Here is a 27,339-nt window from a genome sequence, read left to right on the forward strand (position 1 = left end):
GATTCCCTTCGGAGGTGATGATGCAAGGGGCAGCTTCAAATGTTCAAATCCTAAATTCCATGGAGGTTTTTTAATGATACCTGAGTGCCTCAGTATGATACGACTACGTATGTGCTCGTGTGTGATTTTCTTTAAGTTAACGAGAGTACTGTGATTGTAGCTCTTATTTGATTTCCCTATATTTGTCAAATAAAAACCTGTTTATGTTATTCAAAAATAATTGTTATAGTTTCGCTCATGCATCCGATTTAATTTTTATCAAATTAGTCCGTAAATCCTTGATTTAAAATTTATAAACCAGTATTAAATAGTGTAATTCTTAACAAAAAAATAATAATAATACACTTTGAGGAAAAAGAAATTATGATCAGGAATGAAATTCCCTAATAAATAAGTTTAGCAATGTAGATTATTTGACAATATTTTTTTTCTTTTTAATCTTGTTAATCTTTTTGCTATTTAATCACTAAACTAATTTACTTAAAGTGCTTCAAAATCTAATTACTAATTAGATTTAATCATTGGTTCATCACTTGTTAGATTACATCTCACAAAATGTTTCATCCACTGTCAAAATGAAACTCAATCTCAATTATCTAATTTAGTAATATTATTGTTTTCCATCTAACCAAGGCTAGGGGTGAGCATTAATTCAAACCAGTTTGGTTTATAAATAAAAAAACCCAGCCAAACTGAGTTTTTTTTTAACATCTTAAACTAAATTAAATTAAATAAAAATTAATCAGTTTGATTTAATTCGGTTAAAGTTTGCTTTTATTAAAACTAAATAAGTTTAAACACGTTAAATTAGCTTTACTTTTATTAAAACCAAATAAGTTTAAATAGGCTAAAAGTAAAAAAATAGAGCTATTTTTTTGCATTTTTTATTTTGCTTAAACAAAAAACGATCAAGAAAAAACTTTTTGAATTTAAAACTTGTACATACATTATATTATTTTGTATTTACTTTTTTATCATATAGAATAAAGATGAAGAATAATATAAACTTATTACCACTTGATCAACAAGGTTCTAACATTCTGTTAAATAATTTTTTTAATCTAATAGCTTAAACTGTTAAATTTATTAGGTTGGTTTTGTTGGTTTTTTCAGTTAAATTGAACATAATTTTTTTTTTTTTTTTGGTTTTAAAATTTCCTCACCACATTATCTAACAAATTCAGAAAACCGTTTGATTCGGTTAATTTCAAGCAAATCAGTTTTTACCGATATTCTAAATAATCTGGTTCTTTAATTTGCTCACCTTTAATATCAGCTGCGCCATTCTAAGGTCCACAGTGATTGCCATCGTCCTACCACTAACAACGTGTAAATGCAAGCATGAACTGCGTCGCCAACCCTCTGCGGGCACCAAACATGCGGTTCGTTGATCAAACCACCGATCAAGCTGAAGGTTTGAAAGTGCATGCATACAAGTTTTGATCATCCTAAACACCAGGAACCAGTTTAATCAACAATGATTTAGGAAAGAAAAGCATACTAAACAAATTTGGAATACACAAACAGAAAGAGAAGAAAATTGTCTTACGTAAAGCATCTGCAGAAAGGATGCGAGACATGACGCCTTAATGAAGTTAAATGAAAGCGAGATAATCAAGCTCAACTTTCTATGTGCAGTGCCAACCACAGATTCTGGAAGTAGAAAGCCAAGATTGTAGTCACAACTGCGCGCAATACACTTGATTTTATCACCACATCCTAGTTTATACTGCCATACTTGAAATCGTTTGAACCAATGCTCACCCCTAGTGCTGGGAAGGTTGCAAGTAGAGAATCTGCCGATGGCCAACATATATGTTGAGGGGGCAACCTGACAGGTGATCATCACAATCCACGAAAAAGAGAGATCTCTTGCGAGCTGCAGTTTGCAGGATGAGTTGAAGACCTTGGAGGATGCCACTTTCGAGGGGTTGCATATACAAGAAACCAAACCAAGGATGCAAAAGGTTCCATTAATTGATGCCACGCGAGAAGAACTTCAAGAAGTACTATGAACCTATGTTTATCGTAATTGATCCTATCCACCGTGGTTATTCGAACCCAAAACGATGCTGAGAAGCTGAAGATTAGACTCGCAGGTCTCTTCATCAAAGAAAATAGCTTAGACAAAAAATACATGTTCATCAAGATTTAAAACGAGATAGAGGAATTCAAAAGGGCGTAATGATGAAAATATGATTGATATAGGCAATTCGAGAGTCTGTTAACAGTGAAAATTAAGTCCTAGGCGAATCAGGGCATTGAGAACTGTTACAGTAACCCATGGACTTTCCTTGCTATAGTTGGTGCAACTCTGGGACTTTGTTTTGAGTTTCATCCAGGCTTCGTACGCTGTAAAGTGTTACAACCCAACAGAAAATCCATACTTTTGGCATAGGCCCATTCCGGAATCCATCACCCATTTGATTCCATTTTCATCATTGAATTAGGAATTAGCAAATGTTTGTGGTCTGAGGATGTTTCATTCATGGTACCTGTCTGACTGTGTGAAACAACATGTGTATCTAACTGAAGATCTATTGATTTCTCAAAGTGGTGGTGTTCATGCTTCATACATGTCCTTTACCTGTAACAAATGAATGCCACTATATGCAACCTGGTTTATAATTTCAATCCATGAAACTTCCCAATTCTTTAATTCATCATCTCCATCACGTCAACAAAACTTACTTTACATCCAAAAACAACCTAACAAGACCATAGTGATCTCATAATTTCCACATCAGAATCATCCTTTCCACTCTGAAGTGGTACCAGAAACAGAAGTTAGCAATACTACATCCCAAGAAAGAGATAGTTCAAGCTCAGGGAGGCATGTATTCCCTGCATCACAGCTTCTTAGCAGTAATAACCACTTCAATCCGTTCATTCACATATCATCCCTGGTTTTTATAGAATTGTCTTGCAGATATAACTCGTTTTTCAGGCATTATTAACTGAATTTCAAGAAGTATCCAACAGGAGTTCTAAGTGAATGAATGGTAATCAAGTAAAGAAACGAATTCATTCTATACAACGCAGGGCATCAATAAACAAAATGATTTAGAAATGTACTTTTGGACAAACAAGAGTACACCAATGAATCTATTGCACTTTGCACCCACAAGAAACGAGTGTGTGTGAGCTATGGATTGGATACGTAGTTAACATACATGAAAATAACAGGTGGTTCATAGTGCTCTATTCACAATTATAGGGAATAGCACAGAAATTTCAGTATGTAGATGCAACAGATTTAGAAGACAATTGACTCCAAGTCATCTATTCTCTGTCCCGTATTAAATTGTTGGCCATATTAACCAAAGGAAGAGTTCCCTTTGCCATAATCTCTAACCTAGAAGTATTAGAAGCATGGGAGAACAGTGAAAGCCCAAAAAGTACAAGCTCAGGTAGAAACAGTCGAGATGACAGGAATCCGTGCCAATAATGAGGTTCCAGATCAAAAAATGCTTCAAAAAATCTTCTTGTGGCAGGTAAATCAAGCTTAAGCAAAATATCCATACCAAAACAGAAGAACTCTCTTTGTCTCCTCCTCTCAATGGGCCATAAATCTTTCCAAACTTTAGCTGATAACTCACTTCCTGAAAAGCTTCTATGAGAACCAAGATACTGAACGATAGAATTAGCAACAATCGGAGCAGCTGCTAGGGTTCTTGCAACCATATACCCAGTTGAAGGGTGCACCATACCGGCTGTACCACCAATTCCAACTACTCTTTGAGGGACAACAGGAAGTGGTCCCCCCATTGGAATGACACAACGCTCATCTTCCTCTATGCTTTTCACTTTTATACCTAAGTGCCTTAATCTGGCCACCATCCTTTCCTGTATATCTTTCATGGGTACTCCAGGCCTAGCTACGAGGGAAGTTTCTTCCAGAAATATCCTGCCAGATGAAAAGGGCATTGCGTACAGGAAAGTAGGGGTCTTGCTGTTTCTCTCTTTTAGTTCCAGATTGTTGTTCAGATGTGAATCTCTCCAATCCATAAAAACCATCTTATCAACATCAAACGGGTGCTCTTCTACCTCTGCCAAAATTCCATAAGCCACTTGGTAACCTGGATTATATGGCTTGTCATATTGAACAAGGCATCTAGAAAAACCAGTTGCATCAAGAACCATGACAGCTTGGATTGTGACACCGTCATTGCAAATCAATAGAGACTTGGACTCCTCATGAATAACCTTGATAACTTTAGCTTGGTGAAACTTAACACCATTGGATATGCATTTCTGTAACATTTTGGACTTCAGCTGCTTCCTATTAACCCTCCCATAAGGCCTATCAAGATCTTTTTTTGTCTTGTCATTAACATAGACAACAGCACCAGACCAAATGGTATCAAGGCAGTCAAGCAAATCCATGGCATCAAATTCATCAACCCAAACACCATAATTATTAGGCCAAATCAACCGAGGACATGGATCAATCGAACAAACCGAGAGTCCTGCCTCCGAAACTTGCTGCGCAACAGCAAGCCCTGCAGGACCTCCCCCCACAACTGCAAGGTCAAGTACAAGGCCTTTCGATGGGTCATACATAGGAAGATCAAACTCAAGATTTTCCTTCTTGGTTTCTGGTACAAGCTCCAAAAGTGCACTACTACTAGCCTCAACACAACCATTCCTCCCCCCTCTTGAAAAAAACTTTTTGGGACCAAACCTAAGTTCCTGGATTTGAATCTTTACGGAGCTCGAATTACTCACTTTCTCCGAAAACCCATGAAATTGAGGCAAAAATTCAATCTTGTTATGTGTTTTCAACAAAGTATCCATAGTTCTTCCACTATACCTATCAAATATCCCTCCAAAATCCCAACTGGGTCCCTACAAGTTTCTAAAAACACAAGGCTGCCTTCAAGAATCTCTCAGTTCTAAACTGAGATCCCAATCCCTGGCAAAACCAATACACTATTATCAAAATTAAACAAAAACCAGCAACTGGGTTCTTACATGCACTCAAATTATCACCAACTAGTAATAAAAACTACAGCAATATATAAAGAACAACAAATCAAAGATTCTTCAAGTATCTGGGATAATCAAGAATATTAGTAACAAGAAAATAAGGTTCAGAGTTAATGGCTTACCCGAAAAAGGGAAAAAAACATCGTTTCTTGGAGCTCGAAAGAGTGTCATTGAAACTTTTTATACCTTTTCAATCTCTCTCTTTTTCTTTTTTCCTTTTTTCTTTTCTTGAGTGACAAAATCCGGAGAAAATAGAAGAAATATACAGTGGATGATGCTATGACTTATCTAAAGGGTTCCCCTATTGCCATTCAGACAATGACCAGACAACGTGTGTGAACATGAGACACCACTACATATGCAATGAAGGATATTTTTTTCTAAACCACAAACCATCTAGGTGGTGGTCTAGTGGTAAGAACCTGGAACCAAAAGGTTTGCTCCTTCTGTGGTTTCAGGTTCAAGCCTTAAATTGCTTATATAATGGTCACTGGAGGTTTACATGGTCGTTAACTTCAGGGCCCATGGGATTAGTCAAGGTGCGCACAAGCTGGCCTGGACACTCACATTAAACTAAAAAAAAGGATATTTTTTTTCTAACACTTGAGGTCTTGGTCTAATGATAAAAGTAGCTTGTGTTTCTTTCTCTGTATCAGGGTTCAAATTTTATTGTGCACGTCTGTCACCCTCGCGGTGCCTCACATGCTCACTGAATTTGCAGAATGTTCAGTGGGCCATGGGATTAGTCGTGGTGCGCGTAAGCTGGTCCGGACACCCACGTAAATAAAAAAAAAGATATTTTTTTCTAACCATCTAGGTAGTGGGTCAGTGGTAAAAGCTTGGGACCAAGAAGTTTGCTCCCTCTGTGGTCTTAGGTTCAAACCCTAGGTTGCTCATATGATGGCCACTAGAGGTTTACATGGTCGTTAACTTCATGATTCGTAGGATTAGTCGAGGTGCGTGTAAGCTGACCCTGACACCCAAGTTAATAAAAAAAATATTTTTTTTTCTAGATTAACGGTATATCTTATAATATAATTTGTGTGTATGAATTTTAAAATTAATAATTATATATATTTTCATTGAATGTAAGGTTTGTGATAGTTAAATTAGAAATTTCTAAAAAACAAATTAAAAATTTAATAAGTTAAACCACACTTCCCTGAATTAATTTAAGAATATTTTTAACAGCAGTCATGCGATTTTAGAAAACCTACATTAAGGCTATTCAACTATTAATAAGTTTTGAATTAGGTCTTCCACCCGAAAAGGGTTCAATTAAACCAATTAATTTACACAATTGATGAATGTGATAGATAGTAGTCCTATAAAAAAACATAGATTTAGGGCTGCTATTGGCTGTTTATACCTGCAACAAATTGCAGCTTCTAACTTCAATAACTTTTTTTTGTTCTCAATAATACTTTGATTTCTTTGTGTTTATCTATTTAAGATATATATTCAATGAATGAGTCTCTTCTACTCTTTTGTATGGGATGTCTTGTTTTCTAACTTATAGGTTATGTTTGTCTATGCATTTTAAATGATATTTAGATTAAAAAAACATAATTTTTTTTTATGCTTTTTCAAGTTAAACATTGTTTGAAACCCATCATATTATTATATAAATAAATGGTAAGTGGTAACAGGAAAAAACAAAAAGTCTTGAAGAGATATTTTGACCCAATCTACTTGTACTCCGAATAAATATCTATCAACGAATGGATTTTTTTCTTGAATTCTGTGAGTTTAGGATTTGGCCAAGATGTTCTTCAGAGCTTTTCTTGATCTTTTATTTTTCTTATTTTGTATAACATCATGTATTGATTGTCAAAGCTAAATCGTTTAATTGACTCTTTTTACAAGATGGAATACTTAATTGAAACCTTGTTGATAGTTGGAGGGTCCAAATGTACTTTATCCTTTTTTTTTTATCAGATATCATTATATATTGGTTTATTAGGGATATATGATTTCGAGTGTGTTTGAAATATATTAGGAGTTATTTTTTAAATTATTTTTTATTTAAAAATATATTAAAATAATATTTTTTTATTTAAAAAAATTATTTTTAATAATAATACATTAAAATGATTTAAAAATATTAAAAAAATTAAATTTAAAAAAGAAAAGAAAAGAAATTTGATGAAAGGTGGCACTCATTCCCAAACAGTGCCGAACGTCTACCAACTATACAGCAACCTATTTTTATATATGAAACAAAAATCTAAGCTAACTAATTCACAAAATCCCTTCAGCACTCAACAAATCCCTCAGTACTATAATTATCATAAATAATTTAGTTTAACTTTTAATAATAATAATAAAAAAAAATTCTAGTTAGAGGCTTTGTAGCTTATCCTTTCACTGTCCCAGTACCAAACGGGTCAAATCCCAAAACAACAAAACCAGAGCCACTCCAAGATCCAAGTAGGTCATCAATTTAGACATGGCATCCTCATCAAGCGACGATTTCTCAGTACTTGTGTTAGCATCAGATTTAGGCATGGATGCTAGACCCTTTCTCACAAACAAAGAAAGGGAACAAAATCAAGAAAACCCAGAACCTGAAAACTGGCATGATTGCTCTCAGGATTTTATTTCAGATGAAGATTTCTCTGATCTTGATCTCTTGCAGTTCTTTACCCTTCAAGGTTCTGATAAGTCTGGAAACCGTATCTTTCGTATTGTTGGCAAGTACTTTCCTGGTAATGATAACAAAGACGCAGTCTTTGTCTTACCCTTCTGAAAAGTTTGTTTATTTTCTTGGTTTTGAGTGCTTGTTTGTGAGTGTTTGGTAATTTTTAATGTCTTTTGTTAATGGGTCGTGTCTTGTTTTGTTTGAGGTTGTTGTAAGATTGATTGATGGCTTTGTTTCCCTTTTACTGTTTGTGTTATTATGAGAAAATTTTGCAACTTTATGTAGAGGGTTATATCTTCTATTCTAACTGTAAAAGTGCATTGCAAGATGATGATTTTCACTGGTATTGTTTCGACTTATTAGTAGTGGAAGTTTCACTTCTAGGTATCTGGGAATCAGCTACTTCACTGTTTGATTACCGTGTGTCTCTACTTCAGTTTCGCCATCAAAGTTACGTTTTTTGGACAGAATGTGTCAGTAACTCCAAAATAACTATGGTTTTTTTAGTTAGCTAAGTTCAAATATGCTCAAAGTTAGTGTCTTTCGGTTTATAAGAAGAGAATTGAGAGATATTGGCTCACATGATTGACATTAAATATGTTGTGGAAGTCAGATTTTTTTCCTTTAAGGGTTGCACTGGAGAAACTTGCCTCTCGCAGAATGTTATTTTTATTTGATTGTCATTTTTTTTCTGTTTCATGTGCTTTTTTGTGGTATGCAGCACAAGTTGTGAGTGGGGAGCGACTGAAGAAGTATATTTTCCATAAAATATGTAGTGAGTTACCTGAGGGCCCTTTCTGCATTGCTTACATGCACAGTACTGTGCAAAAGGAGGACAATTCACCAGGTGTAACTATCTTGAGGTGGATTTATGAAGAGCTCCCTGCTGACATCAAGGATAGGCTTCAAACTGTGTACTTCATTCACCCAGGGCTACGCTCAAGGCTTGTCTTTGCAACCCTTGGTCGATTCTTCTTGAGTGGAGGGTGAGTGCTTTCTTGATATTAAGATCTATGCAGCAATAAACTAAAATACTTGGGCCAACTATGGTATATAACTTTTAGTAAAACATAAACAATAAGATAACTCATCTACCTTGTTGAAGATGTCTTTAAAGTCTAAAAGTGTACCAGGATATTTAGAAGTGGGAAGAGTGGCTTCTAGCAGCATTTAGAGTTAAATATGCAATGTGCTCGGGAGATATTGGATAATTCAAGTTTATTAGTTGTTGAAGAGTTGCTTTTGCAATCATACCATAAGTTGCTGTGGTTTTATAAGCTCTTAAGTTGAAGATCTCTTGTCAGACAAAATATATTCATTTGATTACATAATTCTATGCTGGCATCATGGAATGGAGCATCAGCTGATAGATCCTCATTACAGTTGTTTTCAATTGCACGAACTGCAGTTCACATGCCTTTCCTTTGTAATGCAAGCATTCCAATAGGTAAAAGTTAATGAAAAGTCACTACAGGATTTGGACAAGATATTTCAACTTCTTATTCAACAACCATACTTGGCCATGGCTTATGTTTGATTTTAAGCGTATGAATTGCAATGAAATTCTGGGTTTGTTCTTCTGATTTTTTCACGTGCTTCTTCTCTCTCTTTTTTGGCACTATTTGTAGGTTATATTGGAAGATCAAGTATGTGAGCCGCCTTCAGTACCTTTGGGAAGACATTAAGAAAGGAGAGATCGAGATCCCTGAATTCGTACAAAATCATGACAATATTCTTGAGAACAGACCCCTAACAGATTATGGCATTGAACCAGACCCTTTTCACTTAAGTGAGATGCCTATGACAGCCTACTCATTTGGGAGGTATGAGGAGAGATGGTCATCAAGGGAATTTGCATCTTAGTTTCACCTTGAGATTACCCTGATCCTTTTTAATTATGTTCAAGGTTGTTTGGTGGTGCCTTATCATATGAAAGAAAGAACTGTACAGAACAATCTAATGTTGTGTTATGTCTAGCTTCCTGTTGTTCAGGACTAGATGCTTGAACAGGAAAATTAAGCGATGTCTTAGCAGTGAAGGACTGTATACTATTTGTAGCTCTACCCTAGGTATGCAAGTCAGTTTTCCTCGTCTATTGCTAAGTTGATATGATTATCTTTCTTGTGTACCCATCCAGTAGATCAGGTGCAACATTCACATCGATTCATTGAAGCATGATAACAGATTTAACCCCATCAAAGAAGGGATAGGCAAATTCAAATGGTTTTTGCCTGGTGACAGAAATGGCATGAATTATCAAGCTTTCTGGCACTCCAGGGAAAAACAATCTGTGATAAGAATCAACTGGGGCACTTGGTTCAAAATGGTCCATAAGAAAGACCATCCAGGTCCCGGGAAAAGCTAATATAATAAATTAATAATGATCCGACAATTACTTTGCTGGGATGATAATGCCAGAATTTAACGGCCAACGTTGATTGTTGAGGAAACCGTAGTGACAGTTATAAAACTCTGACTGGATTGGGAGGGATGCTTGGGTTAATCTAACTTCGTATTGTTCTAAAAAAACAAGAAAACGACATATTCAATATACAGACACCGTTGTGGCTGTGACATACAACCCTGTCTCGAAATGGAAAGGTCCGCCCAAACCCAAATATACTGTGTATGAAGTACCACAACATGTTCGTGACCTCTACAAGGACTCACTTGAAAAGTACAGGTAAATGCCTTCTTGAACTGATGTAACCATTATATTGCAGTCATGTTTTCCTACCTTGCTTATAAATCTCTAATTTACTTTGGTATTTTTATGTTGTGGTATATTTAAGCTTTGGAATTGATGCTATTTTCTGTCATCGTTCTTTCAATCTATCCACTTATTAACTTACATTAATACATTGTTGATAGATATGTCAGTTAATTATACGTTGTCACTTGCAGGATTGCTGCTTCTAAATCATCTGATGATAATGAAACAGCATAAATGAGCTTTCATTCACAGAGTTAAGAGATAAACTGCTTGCTGTTGATCCTCTCAACAAAGACCATGTTGTAAGGGTCAATCGTGCAGAGGCTGAGTCCTGAAGGAAGTCAGAAGGATACAGGGTGGGATGGAGTGATGAAATTTTGGGCTTTGATTGCGGGGGCCAACAGTGGTTCTCAGAAACTTGTTTTCCTGTTGGTAACCTTGCCAAGCCAAGCATTAAAGACCTTGAATTCATATTGGAGCTGAAGCAGCTCATAGAGAAAGAAGAGGTGCCTGCACCTGCTCCCATGGAGCAGCGATGGACAGCTTGCAGCCAGAGCACCATGAGCCCGGCTTCAAGTTCAGCAGAGGATGAAATATTCTCGTGGGTAATTTCAGTGCACCTTTCACTTTATTGAATTCCTTGGATTTGGTATATATTGTGAAAACGTTGTGGTGTCCATCTAATTTTCAATCAGGAAGTCCAGGTGTACTCACCATGCTCCAAACTTATAAGTATGTAATTCTAGAGATCTGGAAATTTCATTTAGTTCTGATTTGAAATGCCCGTCCCTCTTATGTATATCCATTCTGCAAGACAAAAATTTTGTTGTCCCTTCAGTACTAAAAATTTTGTTCAATTTTTATCTGCTTCTAAAGAATTGTCAACTTGTGTTTGAAGCATAGGCCCGATGCATCAATCTGTTCTTAGTTTCCATGTTGTGTTTTTTATGGTTGCTCAGTATTCAGCTTTGATTGGTGGTTCACCACTGTAAGCATGCTCACACACTTTTTGCTTGTCTTTCAGGTTGGCATAATCATGCATCTTCCTACAATGGTTGCCCGCCAAAGAAAGGAAATCACAGACGAATTCTTCCACTACAGGCATCTGACTCAGGTGGAGTTGTGGGATAAGTATTCCGCTTATAAACTTTGGGCTAAAATTGAGGTACTGATAAATATGTTGCATCTCATCTTCTGTTCGTTTTTTTAACTTATCCAGTACAGTACTCGTGCTTTATTCTGAGTGGTGGCATCAAATGGAAAATTTTCTTCACTGATTCATTCTCATTAAAATTCAGTGCATCCTTGCTTAAACCTCACAAAATATTTGCAGGTTCTGAAGGACAAGGATGAGCTTGCAGCTCTTCAAGCAAGGTTAAGAAAGCGCTTTCCTGTGGATGCATATAACAAGGCAAGGAAAGAAGTGGACCCCAACAGGATCCATTCTAACAACATGCTGGAAAAGCTGTTCCCATCTTCGGAAACAAATTGAAAAGCATCCTTCAGTGGTTGGTTAGTCATTTTATTCTTTCATATCCTTTTTATTTTTGGATACATCATATGTATTGTCTTTTAGTCAATCTGCTTGGAGCTTCAGCATAAATACCTGACTGCACACCAACTTGAGAGAACTGGCAATGTAGAATAACATGTTATATTTATGAAGCCCACCCTACACGAAAGCCTATGATTGATGATGAATTTTCTTTCATGAATGGGAAAATGAAGTCTAGGGATAAAGATTACGTGTTGTATTTTTTTTTTATTACAGCCTCTTAATCTTAGCAATAGCTGTTGACTGTTTTCGAACCTTAGATGATTTAAATCAAAATCACCATATAGGTTTATTTCAGTCCCTGGTGACTATTTGCATGGTCTCTTGCTACCTTAAAACCATGTTTTTTCCGAAATCATAAAAGGTAAATTGGAAGACAAATAAGGACTACTTCTCAGAAATCAGTTTAAAGTATTAATCTCGTAGTTTTTGTTTGTCTCCAATTATTTTCTGAGACAGATTTCACTAGTGCATTTCCCAGCTTGGTGCCATGGAAGGTTACTGATCCCTAGGCAATAATAATAATAATAATAATAATAATAATAATAATAATAATAATGATGGCTTTTGGAGGGTTTGGTCTTCATGAGTTCTATGAGTTCTCACTCTTCTTTGCTTGGGTTCTATTCTCGCTCTTAGGAATGGATCCAGACTACAGAACCCGCTCTTAGAGACATAGGGTAGGTGGAAATGATGAAAAACACAGAGCGAAACGATCGGTAGAAAAGTCGAAAAAAAGGCAGAGCATACGAGTCTATGACTGTATGAGGAGACAAATAATGAAATACCTTACAGGCTGTTTGAAGACGTTTTAATAAAATCTTCCACATTTTTTACAATATATGATCACACAGAAAAGCAGGAAAATCAAAGACAACACATCCAGTACAGAAGTTTCACTATTTGGATCACAATCTAGCAGCACATTTCACAGATCCAACAGCAACATAGAGCGAAGAGGCTGCACAAATAAGAACCCCCCAAAAAAATGGATTAGCAATAGGAATAGAAATAGTAGAAGTTGTTAGTGATGGACTTAAAGTTAGGAGGACTGACTGAGTTGTGAGTGCTTTCTTCAGTGAGCAACTGATTCACAGTTCAAGGAGTAATTATTCTTAGTTCCTGAGTTTTGAACACAGCTCTTACTCCTTTATATTTGAAAACCTATAACCTAGTTCCTTGACTTTCATCCACTCACCTTTTTGAAAAGTCAGGTTGTTTTTTCTCTAAACTCTCACTGTTTAGATTTTTATCTAGGAATATCTTAAAATGGTACATTTGAGATTAAGAACAAACCAAAAGATCTTTAAGAAGACAACAGTCAAGGAAAGTCAAGGGACTAATGTTATTGGTTTTCAAACATGACAGGCAATAATCTCGTTGAAAACCTAGGAACTAAACAGCAATTTAATCTTGTTTAAGGCATGGTTATAAACCATTAGTTATCTATATTGTTTGCAAGATTGCTTATACAGAGAAGTTTATGAACATTTCCATAATGAGCTTGCATGGCTTACCATCCCTCGATAAAGCCTCTTTCTCCCTTCTTTTTTGTGCGAGGGAAGCATTTCTTCCCAGTGGTGGGAGTGTCACCTGGGTATCCTTTGAACATGAGAACGAGAAGTTAGTTTTGAAGAATTTCAAGTCTGAAGAAATCCAGAAAGAAAGCTGGCAAACCTGCTGGAGGCTTGTTCTCTTGAGTCTCTAAGTCAGGCATTTTGACACAAAGACAAGGGGAACTTGTTCTGTCTCTTTGAGCAACTGATGAATCGAGTATGCAAATATACTTGATGGAGATTTGACAGTTGGTTGTATAAATAGACCCATGCATTGCCCAGCATATGCAGTAAAACAGGGTAGATAAAAGCTTACTTTGGCTTGCACGAATTGATTCCTGATGTTGCTTTTTCTTTGGGCAGGAATCAAAGATTCCAAATCCATTAAATTCAACACCACCCAACTCTTTTCTTTGTGATAAAGTAAGGCCTTGATGCCTAGGAATATATTGGAGAGCCTCATATTGTGAGATGGATCGTCCTAGAGCTTGATAAGTAGATAACTTAGAGAAAAGGATGCTTGAATGAAAAGATGAAGCATCTAAATTGATGGGGAACAAAGTTTTTCCAGCTCATGAGATTACAAAACCATGGATTCTTTATTTGTTTCATAAGAGAATAAGAGGATCAGTTACACTAGCCTTCTAATTCTTTCTTCAAAGAATATATTCTTCCTCTCTATTATTTCATATTCAAAACACCGAAAGAACACACGGTGTTGACAATGTTGCAAAAGCTATCTGGTAATTGCAAAAATATTAATATTATTAAATAAAAAAATAAAGCCGCTCACGTATGATGGCTCGGTATCATTTTAGCGGCTCGTGTGGGGCTGTCTGGTTATCAAAATCAATCATCCATGATGATATTTGGAGCGGCACTTTGCCATCTTCCTGATGGTGGATTGCGTGTTCACAACGGAGATGGTGACTATTTTTTTTCTTTTCCTCTCGCTATTCTTTCCCTTAGCCTAGAAATTTATGAAAGCCCTTCCAAGAATTATTTGTGTTTTTTAATTTTTATTTTTGTCAATTTTAGTTTTTTTTTTATTATTTATTTTGTTTTTAATTTCATATCTATGTATTTTTCATCTGTATTCTTTTGATTATTTTATATATATATATATATATATTACCCTTTTCTGTTTTCCCCCTCTTCATTTTATTTTTTTTAGTTTTTTTATCCAATTTTGGTCTTCATTTTCTTTTGATTACTATTTTCTTATTCTTTTCTTAATTTATTTTATTTTTCAATATAATTCCTCATTATTTTTTTTCATTTGGTTTTTATACAAGATTTAATCATCATTGTTTTTGATTGCTATTTTCTTTTTAATTTTATCTTTTGACATTAAGTTATCATGCCTTAAGCTTCGTTATTTGTTCCACTTTTTTTTTTGTGAGTTTATCTCGATCTTACATCTCAGGTAGCGAGTTAGTCGAATGAACCTGAGTTGACTCGAGTTTTTTTTTATGAAATCATTTCTCTCGAGCTTTGTAATTTTTTTTGTTTTTTTTTTTTTTTTTTCTATAAGGTCATCCTGAGTTCAAGTTAGTCAAGTTAACTTGTGTTTTTTTTTGCCTTTTTTATCTAGCTTTGGTCTTTTTTGCTAGGTTATTTTTTTAAAAAAATCTGATTTTCTTATCTTGATCTTATGCCACAAGTGGCAAGTTGACTAAATTCAGCTGTGTTGAATCAAGTGTGTTTTTTTTTTTTAGCATTGTTTTTATTTTTTAATTTTATTATTTGATATTAGAATATATTTTTAAAAATTTTATTGTTGATATCATATCTCATTCCAATCACTTGTTATTGGAATTATTACCTAAACATCTCGTTTTTTATATTATTAAAAACTTAACCCACCCCAAACAAGCGTAGGATACCTATTGAATTAAATACCAATTCTATGTACGTTCATGGCATGCTATAAATTATCAGTTTTTATATTTAGTTCATAGTTGGGCCAAGCAACTTAGCTTCATCATTTGAATGTTGGGTCTACCTTCCCTTGCCCCTTAAATGGGCTTAGAATTCATGGATTAATCCTAATTTTATTGGTCCTGTTAAACATTGCATGTAAAATTAGATTTTATTTTTTATTTTATTTTATTTTATTTTTCAACATGTACCTTGAACTATTTATTATACACAATAAATAAAATTACTAGTTAACCAATTGGATTGACCAGGCTTGGCTCATCCTGTTCAAATTAAAATTCAGTCAGTTTAAGCCTCCAGCATAAATTTCTGGAGCCAGCTCGCTACTGTTTTTCAGTAGGCCAGCTTGATAATTTTGTTTTCTTGTTGTCCTAAAACAAAATAGGGCTGAATTATTGATTTTTTTTTTTTTGATAATGGTAGGTATTTAAGTTAATTTATATATATCTCGATTAATTTTTTAAAGTTTTGAAATTAATAATTAAATAAATTTTTTATAATCCTAAAATTTATAACACTAATAACATTGAAAAATAATTTCAGATTCTAATTAAACTTTCCATCAAGATCAAGATTTGAATTATTGGGGCATGCTGAGTAGGCTAGCATTGAAGGCTTGCACTTGCATATCCCTCAGAAGGCGTTTGTTCATGTGTCCCGATCAATATTTATATGGGTTTTGGAAATAATCTTATGCTCTTTCAACATCAATGGAGTACTTGCTCAAATATTGTCCCCTCATTTTGGCTTCCTTTCACTACATACATATGACTTTCAGTTGTCTTTATCTTCCTTGTCTGATGTTCCATCAGCGACTAAAAATCTCTAGAAAGTAGCATCATTTCTGCTATCATTAAGCCTTCGAAAATTCTGCCTTGAGAATCAAATTAGGGTATTATTTTATTTAATTAACAATCCTTAAAATCTTGGTTTCGATGGTAAATTAATAAGTTTTGTTCCCTGCGTTATTATTTTTGCTTTTGAATTTAAATTATTACCATAAAAAATAATCATGTTTACACTTTTGTTATACATTGATATGAATATGAATTTAATGAGTTGTTTAAGATTTGATGAGAAAAAAATATATTTAACCTTGATGTACCATATTATGTGAAAATATTATTAAAATAATGTTTGTTTACTGTCTGAAAAAAAAAATATTTTTTTTTTTGATAACACAAAAACTTACTCTCAACAATAGGATAGAAAAACTTTACTCTCAAACTATAATTACTACTGGCTATCAGTTTTTCATTAAGTCGTCATTAGTCCTCCAGCATTAGCTTTCAATTATTTAAACCCTTTTCCTTAATTCAACATGGAAGACGACATGATCTGGCAAGGTTTTCTCTTAAAAAGAACTCCAAAAATTGCCATACATATAACATGAATCCGAATATTATTTGCCATGATTCTTGAGCTAACAAATGGGACCTTAGAAAACTCAATACACGGTCTAATTACTGTTTCTTTTCTTCTTATTCTAATTCAACTTTTATGCATCATTATTGCTTCCTTCGAGCACATAAACCTGGACCCATGGTGCCCTACAAACTTGCTTATGATCCTACTGTTTGCCCTTCATGAACCCTCGTTAAGATGGTGTTTCAAATAAGATGAAATCAGGTGTCTATCATGCATCCTATTGTTTTCTTTGGAATATTCATCTAATTTTAATTACATAAAACAATAAAGCTTGTTTCTAAAAGACTCGTGTCATAAGTTGTTTGGATTAATTTGAGTCTTAACTTAGATTATTTTAAAATAATATCACTTTAAATAATAAAAAAAAATGGTTTAAAACTAGACTTCACTTAATTGGTCGCTATATTTGCTTCTCAGACCCGATAACTATGTATCTAAAATTATTTTTATATTCTATCAAATCGAAAATAATTCAGAAAGACGCTGGCTGGCTGGCTAGAGATTTGACGTTATAAAAGGTGTTTTCATTACTATATATGTGGCTTGCCAAATCCAGATATGCTACTCAACATGTATAATGATCAAACATTTGTCGGTTTCATTATAGCTTCATGCCAATGTCTACTATATATATATATATATATATATATATATATTATATATATATTTTATGATTTATATCTTGACATGTCTTTTTATATGAAAATATAACGTAAAAAGTTTGTTTATAGATTATTTTCGTACAAAACATTATTTTTTACTTTACTTGGGATAAAGAGTGTAAAGGAACAATACGACTTAATATAAGAATAATATATAAATTAATTATTTAACTAGCTGACAATGGTGAAAGCAAAGTAACAACGAATTAAAAAGTAAACTCAGATTGATTGAAAGAAAGATGTGATATATGTATGTGCTCAAATCCTGCATCACAGCTGTGTTGAAAGTAGATAAATAGTTGGATTTGTGCCGGTTTTGATTTTACCTTCCACTTCTAGCTAGCAATTCGAACAATACATGCCATCGCATACGAGCTCTTTATCTCAAGATTATAAATAGCATTTGCATCATAAATAATCAACGAGTAATTCTTTTAATATAATGCCAAAAGTAATTAAACTACTAAGTAACATAAAGAATTATAGTGCTTCTCTAGTAAATTGAATGCTATGGTCGCTATCGTCACTAACCAGAAAATTAGAAACTCATCTCTCTTTATTCCTTATTTGGATATGTAGAAATTAATATGATATAGAATGTACTATAAATAAATTTATAGAGTGGATACACGAGCAAAACAAAATAAAACTTGTGAAGAAATTAAGATGCGTCAAATATATAATTTGACTAAAAATAGTTATATAAAATTTAGATTCAATTATTTGATCGAGTTTAAATTTTATTAAATAATTTTATATGGGTCAGCTTGGTGTAACCAACCAAGGTTTGAAAGATCCTTAAACTAGATTTAGAATATATTTTTGTTGTTTTAATTATTTTTCTAATTAATTTTTAATTTTAATTATTTTTCTAATTAATTTTGGATTCTTTTAATTATGTCAATTTTAACCTCTATCTAAATAGTTGATGTATTATTCTACTCATTAGAGTTTTTTTTTTTTGTTTATTTCCTTATAGTTTAAATTTGCAGCCTTTAAAAACATGGAACTCTAGTTTTTATTCATGTTATATGTTGTGTCACGATTCGTCATCTCCATTTTGATTAAAAGAATTAATTTAAAAAATAAATACATAATAAATATTATTTTGAACCAATCAAAGGCTACAATAATCCTTTCAGTTTCAATCAAAGATAGATCATCGACATCGATATATCAAGGCTGAGTTCCTAGTAGCCAAGGAGAGAGCACACCCCTTTGATTCTATTTCTATTTTTTTTTATTATCAATAGTGTATGGGAGCCAATCCTTACAACCGGATTGCCTGAACTCGACAGAATATCAACAACGTTGTTTGTGAGCCATCGTCAATTCGACCAGATCTGAAAATTTGCTTACACTATTTGGTATGACAGTATTGTTCTTAACAGTGCATAAAATTAGACAAGAAACGAAGTATAGACTCGACCTAATAACAAATGATAATGATGATCTCAATCAAAACCATGTAGATAACGTGGTGACATTTAAAGGGGGGTGTATGTTTTTTTTTTTTTTTTTTGAGGAAAAAGGAAAAAACAAATTGTATCCAACACCAAAAATAAAAAGTAGAATCAAGGGTGAGCTCAATTTCTAAAACCAAATTAAACAATAAATAAATTGGAGTAAACTATGAATTTGAATTAAATGAAACAAGAACTCAACTACAACATTTGTATACAAAGGAAAATGCTTAGATTAGTAACCCTTATAGCCTATTAATTTGGATCCATATCAATTCAGATATGATTTAGATTTAATTGATAACTCATTATAATTTTTATGTTTGGAATAAAATAATAAACCACATAATTGAATTTAATTATATATATTATTTAGAATATATACTTGTAGAATTAAATAATTAAATTAACAATCATGATTATTTTTCCTTGATTTAGAAATCCTTTATTTTTGTTAAAAAAACATTTTTTTTGTCATGTGAAAATAGAATCCATTATTATTCTATAACAAATCATGATGCATTTGCAAGTTGGGTTGAGATACAATTTTATTTGCTGTGAGTTGGATTTCCCTTCGATTGGAATTGAATCCGTTTGGATGCTGAAATTATTTTTGTTTTTGGTGCAGCTCATATTGATCATTGCAGCCCTGAAGTGTCCGCCTCCATGCTTTGCAGTATCACTTTTATATGGTATGTGAATAAATCTTTTGGGATTTAAACTATTAGATGTAGAAATCTGAAATGTTGATGATGCACACCACAAGCTTGGTATTTCAATTATCAAGTGTTCATAATTCTTAGTAACTAGCATTTAGCTCAACAAAATGCTTGCAGCTCCCATCAATTCCCTCTCGATCCTAAGCTCTTTCATCAAACCAAAATGTTTGTCTCAATAATGGCCCTTGCCTTTGTGCCTCTTCGTATCAAATTGCAGATTGCGAGATGGTGGTTTTTTTCTGGTCTGAGAAGGATGAGAAATGATGCGAAAAATGTGTAATTATACACCTGCTACACCCCAAGGTAGCAGTACAAGACCTATTTAAAGATTGTGTGCGTAAACAAAATTTTCATCAGTGATCGTTTCTTGTTTCATCAGTGTTTGTTTCTTTTTCCAAAGCTTTTGTTGAAGAAGAAAAGGAGACCATGAAGAGAAGGGTTTTTGTGAGAGTAAAGAAATAGGAGTATTTATTTGGAATTTTGTAGCAAATGAAGGGTCTCCCTTTTAATTTATTTTTATGATTCAGTGTCCTCAAAATAATTTTAAACACAAGACTTGATTTAACTTCGGAATTGAATTTAATTCCAGAGATTCCAAGCAGGCTCTTAATTAATCATGTCCAGATACTAATAGTATATCAAATGACATGCTTACAAAGAAAACAACAGCATTAAAACTCCGTACAAACAGATGAGGCAATTGGTTAATGTATCTTAGGAAAGATTGGTTAGCGGCTAAATTAACTTTCGAATTTTCGGCTAATAAATTATATATATGTTGTTTTGGATACTACGAAATTCACAGTTCTTGATAATTAATCTCTTTGCTGTGAGAATTTTAAGAGGCAAGAAGGCAAAGACAACAGACTAAACTTGCTGATCTCTATGCTGTAAGAATTTTAAGAGGCAAGAAGGCAAAGACAACAGACTAAGCCTTTAATTAGGTGAATGTGAGATTTCCGAGACTGCTGAAAAGTGATGCCTGAGAGTTCATACACCAAACTCCACAGTTGAAAAGGACAACAGTTCACATTTGCCCCAAGATTTCTTTTATTAGGACTCTGACATATTTCAAAGAAAATCTGACAATCCCTTGCAAACCAAACATCATAGGAATATTATATCCATTAAAATCCTCACCTTCTAATCCCTTTTGAATCCAAGATCTCTGCTGCCAAATGCAATAGACATTAGACTAGTAAGGTGGTATCCAGGACTTCAAACTGTGGACTGGGGACTGGCATTTATACGGTCATTAAATTACGCGACTCTTTCAGCAGACACGCAAAGCATAAGAAGTTTGGCAGGTGGCTGATTTGCCTATTTTCCTGAACGAATAAATTGACATTAAATGTTTTGACCAGGTGACTAGTCCTCATGCTCAAGCATATCCTTCAAAGTTCTACATACTTTCATTTGGGCTATCTATCTAAACAACAAACGTCAATGCTGATAAATCACCTACTAGATCACCAAGAAAAGAAAGTTATCAGATCTTTTAATCACCAACTAAAGAGGGAGCACTCAGAAGCTTGTCATCATCAGCAAATTGAAAATAGATTAATGTTCATATTGAGGTTGCCTCAGGATATCAAAAATCCACTAGTAATTAATTAATAGCTGGCCTTTGAGACCAGTGAAATGCTAAAGTGTACCATGCACATATTGCTAAAACATTATGAAATCCAATTTGAAGTAGTTGAAAGAAGAATACTGAACATTTTCCTTTTCTACCAGGTTGCTTCACATGGTCGATAATGCGCCTACAGATACATAAGCAATGTACTAAGACTCTAATTGGAGGGTAAAACTCCAATTAGAATAGAACAAGCATGGATCTTGAATGGTCGGGACACATGCATTTTGATTTTTGACTGTTCTAACTAAAAAATGTGTAGCTAACTAGTGCTGATTTAACTTTTATGGTAATCTACCACACAAAGTACATTGGAGTATAAGGAATAATAACATTGAAATAAGTAGTGGACAGTACTCAAAAGAGGGTCTGCCAATGAAGTACGCAAAACCGCAGTGAGCACAAGGTGTATAGCATGGAGACTGGCTTAGAAAGGAGAGAATTCCATGTCTGCAAGGAAATAGAGTATATACATAAAGGATGATGATCAGGAAGGAACCAAGATACCCATTGGTTTAGAAAGTAGTGTGTTAAGACCATCTAGGGTTTTAACTGTTAAGTTTCATGAGTTACTGCAAGAGACCAAACAAGGAGGTATTTTGCATTCATGCAAGACAAACAATCAAATTGCCCATGACCACATGATTTTCTTCTAATATAATTAAGACAAAACTGCATCCAATCAAAGTCTTCTCAAAAGCCCATGAACGCTTAGAAAAGAAATGTGAAAGAGAAAAGAGACAGCTCACTTCCCTAAATCATCCATGTCCAAACAGCCTATAATGAAGTAAAGAAACCCCACCATCATTAGACACCAAAATCTTCCTTCTATTTTACGTTTCCTAGCTATATCTTAAAATGATTATTATTGTTTAATTAAATTTTAGCATTAAGGTCAGTTAATATATATATTTTCTTCTTAATTTACCTAAATATGTGCATTATGTTGATGTTCAGATGATGGGAAGGTGGGTGGAGGAGACAGAAAAGAAAATAAAAGGGCATAATGGAGAGGCCATGAAATTAGATACTATCAATAAATACAAAAGAGTTGACAGGCCAGGTTTGAAAAGATTGACCTGCGTCTCTCTCTCATCTCAAGAGAGCAAAACTCAGACTCTCCTTGTCTCATCCCATGAGAGATCAGAAGAGATTTATCCCATCTCCAATGAAACTGCACTTCTCATATGATGAGTCATTGAAAGCCCTACAGAAACCAAAAGAAACAACCCAAACAGAACAGAGAGAAAGGAGAACAAAAAAAGAGGCAATAAGTGAAAGAACTGATTGAAGATTGATGACAAGAAAGAGAGAGAGGGAGAGAGAGAGAGAGAGGATATATATAAATATAATCCAATAATAATCTTCATGAACTTTCATGAAGCCTTTTACTTGTCTATCCATCTCTCCCGATCCTCCGTCATGGCTATATAATTTAAAAAGAGAACTTAGGTAGGCTTGGAACTAGCTAAATGTCATGAGAGTGATGGTGGTACATTGTTGGATCATGTCGACTCATTGCATGATGATCTCTCTGGTTGTTGTGGCTACTATCGTCATCTTCATCCATCCTTGATCTCATTTGACCTGAACCAGCAGCTCCAAGATTCAAATAAACCAACCTTGAATCAAGATTCAAGTTAGCAAGATTACTACCACAGCTGCTTGTATTATGTTCATCACTCATTGATGGATAAATAAGGGTTGAAGTAGCATTCACATTCCCTTCTTCACGTGAAAGAACCATTGCAGCGGATTGAACGAGCTCAAGACACAGCCTAAGCTTGTTGGGCTCCATGTGGGCTAGACCCGGGACTGCCCCCTTGAACAAGAAATCTGAGGTTAGGGTTCTAAGAATGTCAAGAGGGGTGACTCCATCAACGGTTCTAACATTAGGGTCAGCATGATGGTCAAGAAGTACTGCAACCATATCTGGTGACACCATTTCTGCTGCAATGTGAAGAGGAGTTTTCCCTGCCGGCCCTGCCTGATAATTAACATTAGCTGCACCAAGCTCAAGCAAGGCTTTGACCACTTCCCGGCTACAATTCTCGACAGCATAATGTAAAGCCAGTGCTTCATCAAGATTGAGGCCTTCTCCCATTACCATAAGCTTGACTAGTTCAACATCAGATGAATCTAACGCCCTTTTCATTCTTCGAATTTTTTGGTCCTCGAGATCAGCAGCTGAGGTAAGATCGTGGAGATGGTGGTGATGGTGGGGCATTAGTGATCTTCGAGCAATAGATGATCTGAGGCGTAGTTCTTCAATTTTGGCCACAACATCAATTGGAAGGTGTTTAGCTAGGACTTCTGGTGGGAGGCCTGATTTGGCCACAAGATGTGAGCAAGTGGTCCAAAGTTGGTGCATATCTTGCTTTCTTGAAGCTATCAGCACCTTCATCACATCTTCAATTGAGGCCTTCTCTACCATGTTAGCCAATTGCTTCTGAGGAACAGAAAACAAGGGAATATATATTAGCATTGGTAAATGGAATTAGTTGCAAATAGAATTCCCTTTTATTGCATTAGTGTATGATGGGATGTTTTATGCAAAAAAATTGATCATCTTGTCCATCTCTTTTCACAATCTTTTACCCAAATGAGGAAAGTGCTTGTTTCACATAAATTCAATTAGCACACTGTGGAAGAAAAGACTGGAGATGAAGAGCTAAATTTAGAAAGTCTTGGTTAATATGTACAGCATAAAGATGGAAGATCCCAACTCAAGAAACCAAAAATGATACATGAAATCAAGAAAAAAACCTCTTATCTTACATGGACGCAATCAACATTTGACTTGTACAAGACTAATGCTACAGTGCTTGATAACTATCAAAAGCAGAAAGAACAGAAGCTAGTAAGAGGAAAAGAAGAAGAAAAAGCTCACAAACACTGTTATGAGAAAATTGAAACAATAATTGAATCACCATCTACAAAAGAAAGTGTTGAGTGACCTAGGACAAGAAAAGAAGGTACTATAAATGAGTGTGGGATCAAACTCAACAGCTTGAAATGAGCTAGGAAGCCAGGTACAAGCCAGTTGAACATAAAGATACATAGATTATGAAACATGAAACAACCTCTCATCCACTTCATCATGGGATAATAAATTTCCCATGTATCAAAAAAAAGAAAAAAGGAAATGAAAAAAATCAAAAAACCCACCACAAAAATACCTTCCCACTTCCCAAAAACCAAAACCAAAAAACATACGAGTACTATACTCTACACAGTCATCAAGATTTTGAGAGAAAAGAGAGAGGGACAAAGAGAGGAGCACAAAAGAAAGGAAAATAAATCTTGAAATGATCATAACTAGTTGCTATATATGACTGACTACAAGGAAGAAAGACCTGAGTGAGCATTGCAAGCTGTTCAACACCAAAGTATCTAGCGGCAGCAAGGGTGTCAAGAGCAAGATCAACGGCTGAGGTGCAATGTGTATGCCAACACCCTCTCTCACCACAATTAGGCCTTGGCTCATGTTTTTGTGGCACAATAGAGACTTGTCCACTATACAGGAACTGTAACAGCAACAAGAACACCTCATACCCCACTGAGTTAACTGGTATCACATTAGACCTCGAACCTGGTGATCCAACCGTGTTTATCCTGGACCCGGATGGGTCTAGCCCAGATGGTGGATCAGGTCCACAAAAAACCTTCCTGAAAAACAAACTTCTTGCTGCTAAAATACACCTGTGAGCATGAACTAAACGACCCTCTACACTGAAAGTTACATCAGAGAAAGCTTGGCCATTGATAAGAAGGTTAAGATAGTCTAGAGATAGAGATCTTAGAGAGTCTTCAAGAGTCATGACTCCAAAAAATATGTATATTTATTTATATGGTTTTGTTTATTAGCTAGGGTTGCTTCTTGCTTGCTATATATATATATAATACAATAAAGAGCAAGAAACAAAGAAAAGAAACAAAAAAGAGTGGAGGCTAAAGGGCAGTTAGCAAGAGGAAGAGAAGATAAGAAGAGGTTTTTTTTTTTTTTTTTTGTGTTCTTGCTATGGATGATGGTGATGATGGTGGGTTAGTGTGTTGTGTTACTGTATGTTTTAGAAAGAGAGAGAAAGAGAGATTCTTTTCTCTCGAGTTTGAGAGAGAGAGAGAGAGGGGTGGTGTTAGATATTTAGAGAGAAGGGGGGGGGGAATCAATATGGATGGCTATTCTGGGCGGCAGAGGTATTTAAAAAAAAAAAGGTGTGGGAAATTAATTATAGATAAATAAATAAATAACGGGATTGTAATAGAATTGTTAATAATTTATGAGATATTTATTACTTGATTTAAACCCATTTAAGTTTAAAAACAAAGAAAAAGCTTAGCTGATTTTGTTAAAAATTAAAAAATTAATCCGTACAAACCTCTTGGTCCATGATCTCGATTTTAAAACTTGGAGTGGATGAAGTTTTGATTGAAAAAAAAAAAAAGCAAAATGATATTATTCTTGTGACTTATGAAGGGTGTTGACCACAAGGATGATGGGCCATGTTCATTCATTAATTTTTAACCACTTTGTTTGTATATGGTTGATGAAGGAATTGTGTGCTGTTTATAATTAATTAGTTTAATTACAACTAAAAACTTTAAATTTCTTAATTATACGTTTTTTGTGCTTAAATCAAAAGAAAGATAAGAGTCGATGATGAGCTACATAGCTTGACTTCCATTTATATATCCCATTTGTTTAATCTTTTCATTTAAGAATATTAAATCACATAAAAAAGCTCAACTTTATCTTATTTTTCTTTTCTTTTTTATATATAAAAAACACATCATCTCATTCTTTTCATGATTTAAATTTGAGATTTCCGATTAAAAATCTCAAATTTCAATTGTCTCTGAAAATTAAATTACCCTTATAATATAACAAAGAAAGATGAAAGCTTTAAGCATTTAAATTAATGCACAAATATAATAATTATATAGATGGTAAAAAAGTATCAAGTGAAAAATTAAATTCCTGATTTGTGGTCAACATGCAGCGATTCTGATCCGCTCCCCTTTATCTTGATTGGAATATTTGAAGGTTTTTTCTATTCTTTTTTAATTTCCCTTATTTATCATGTAGTGACATAGAAATTTTACGAACGTGTTTAACTCTTGCTTCGGTTCCTCTTACTTTTATATATATATATATATATATATATATATATATATATATATAAAGAGTTGAAAAGCAAAATAAAAATAAAAATCCAACCCAGCTTGAAAAAGTATTTTTAAAAAAATTAAATTTTATTTTATTTTTTACTTTAAATTAATATTTTTTTTGTTTTTAGATCATTTTGAATCTATAATATCAAAAATAATTTTAAAAAAAATAAAAAAAAATATTATTTTAATATATTTTTGAATAAAATATATTTTAAAAAATAACCATAATTACACTCCCAAACAAATTAACATCTCCTAAATTGAACCTCATTCATTTAGAATAAAATAAATACAATGAAAAGAAGTACATGACTGAATGTTTTTGGCCTTGTGTGGCCAATCTCTAGGTAATTAATATAATTAATTCATGGTGTAAAATAACAATATTTATTAGTTAATAAATACGTAGGATCTAAGATTAAGAGGAAAAAACAAAAAGGAAAAGGAAAAAGAAAAAGAAAAAAAGTAGGACCTCAAAAAAACTAGTGCTATCTTCAATATATACGAGGCCTTAGGCTTTACCTCAGCCAATCACACGTCAGGGATTATAATTTCCTAAATCTTTTCTCAATATTTTCAGATCACATACTTAGTCAATAAGAAAACTACAAATCACAATTTGATTTTTATTTTTTATTTTTGTCCACAAAAGACAAGGGTTATAACTTCAAAAAGAATCTGTTCCTATATTTTCCTAAGTGGCCAACTAACTCTTAAAACTTCCAGTCAAAACTCCTGGGATACCACTGATCCCCGCAGTCTGTTGATGTTAGCAGGGACACGACTATTATCCACATTATCAAATTCTCTAATTAAATTAAATCAATCCCAATTAGATTATAATAATTAATTAATTAATTACTC

General features: G+C 34.0%; 4 protein-coding genes across 4 annotated transcripts; 2 read left to right on the top strand and 2 right to left on the bottom strand.

Annotated features, from left to right (window-relative positions):
• Positions 1-3,046: 3,046 nt before the first annotated feature.
• LOC118053044 (lycopene beta cyclase, chloroplastic/chromoplastic) lies at positions 3,047-5,319 on the bottom strand. Its single transcript, XM_035064179.2, has 2 exons — positions 5,112-5,319; positions 3,047-4,915 (listed from the first exon to the last, which is right to left on the bottom strand). The coding sequence occupies exon 2, from the start codon at positions 4,795-4,797 to the stop codon at positions 3,283-3,285; it is 1,515 nt and encodes a 504-aa protein (XP_034920070.1). The 5' UTR covers positions 4,798-4,915; positions 5,112-5,319; the 3' UTR covers positions 3,047-3,282.
• A 1,947-nt stretch (positions 5,320-7,266) lies between these two features.
• LOC118053051 (uncharacterized) lies at positions 7,267-9,745 on the top strand. The gene is made up of 3 exons (XM_035064189.2): positions 7,267-7,697; positions 8,352-8,616; positions 9,259-9,745. Exons 1-3 carry the CDS (start codon positions 7,439-7,441, stop codon positions 9,491-9,493), a joined length of 759 nt encoding a protein of 252 aa, XP_034920080.1. The 5' UTR covers positions 7,267-7,438; the 3' UTR covers positions 9,494-9,745.
• A 140-nt stretch (positions 9,746-9,885) lies between these two features.
• On the top strand, positions 9,886-14,015 carry LOC118053055 (L-galactono-1,4-lactone dehydrogenase, mitochondrial-like). The gene is made up of 4 exons (XM_035064193.2): positions 9,886-10,313; positions 10,535-10,948; positions 11,368-11,508; positions 11,677-14,015. Exons 2-4 carry the CDS (start codon positions 10,868-10,870, stop codon positions 11,833-11,835), a joined length of 381 nt encoding a protein of 126 aa, XP_034920084.1. The 5' UTR covers positions 9,886-10,313; positions 10,535-10,867; the 3' UTR covers positions 11,836-14,015.
• An 8,627-nt stretch (positions 14,016-22,642) lies between these two features.
• On the bottom strand, positions 22,643-25,479 carry LOC118053045 (BTB/POZ domain and ankyrin repeat-containing protein NBCL). The gene is made up of 2 exons (XM_035064180.2): positions 24,660-25,479; positions 22,643-23,752 (listed from the first exon to the last, which is right to left on the bottom strand). Exons 1-2 carry the CDS (start codon positions 25,122-25,124, stop codon positions 22,772-22,774), a joined length of 1,446 nt encoding a protein of 481 aa, XP_034920071.1. The 5' UTR covers positions 25,125-25,479; the 3' UTR covers positions 22,643-22,771.
• Positions 25,480-27,339: the final 1,860 nt, after the last annotated feature.

The sequence above is a fragment of the Populus alba genome, chromosome 6, assembly GCF_005239225.2.
Source record: "Populus alba chromosome 6, ASM523922v2, whole genome shotgun sequence".
In the NCBI taxonomy this organism is placed as follows: domain Eukaryota; kingdom Viridiplantae; phylum Streptophyta; class Magnoliopsida; order Malpighiales; family Salicaceae; genus Populus; species Populus alba.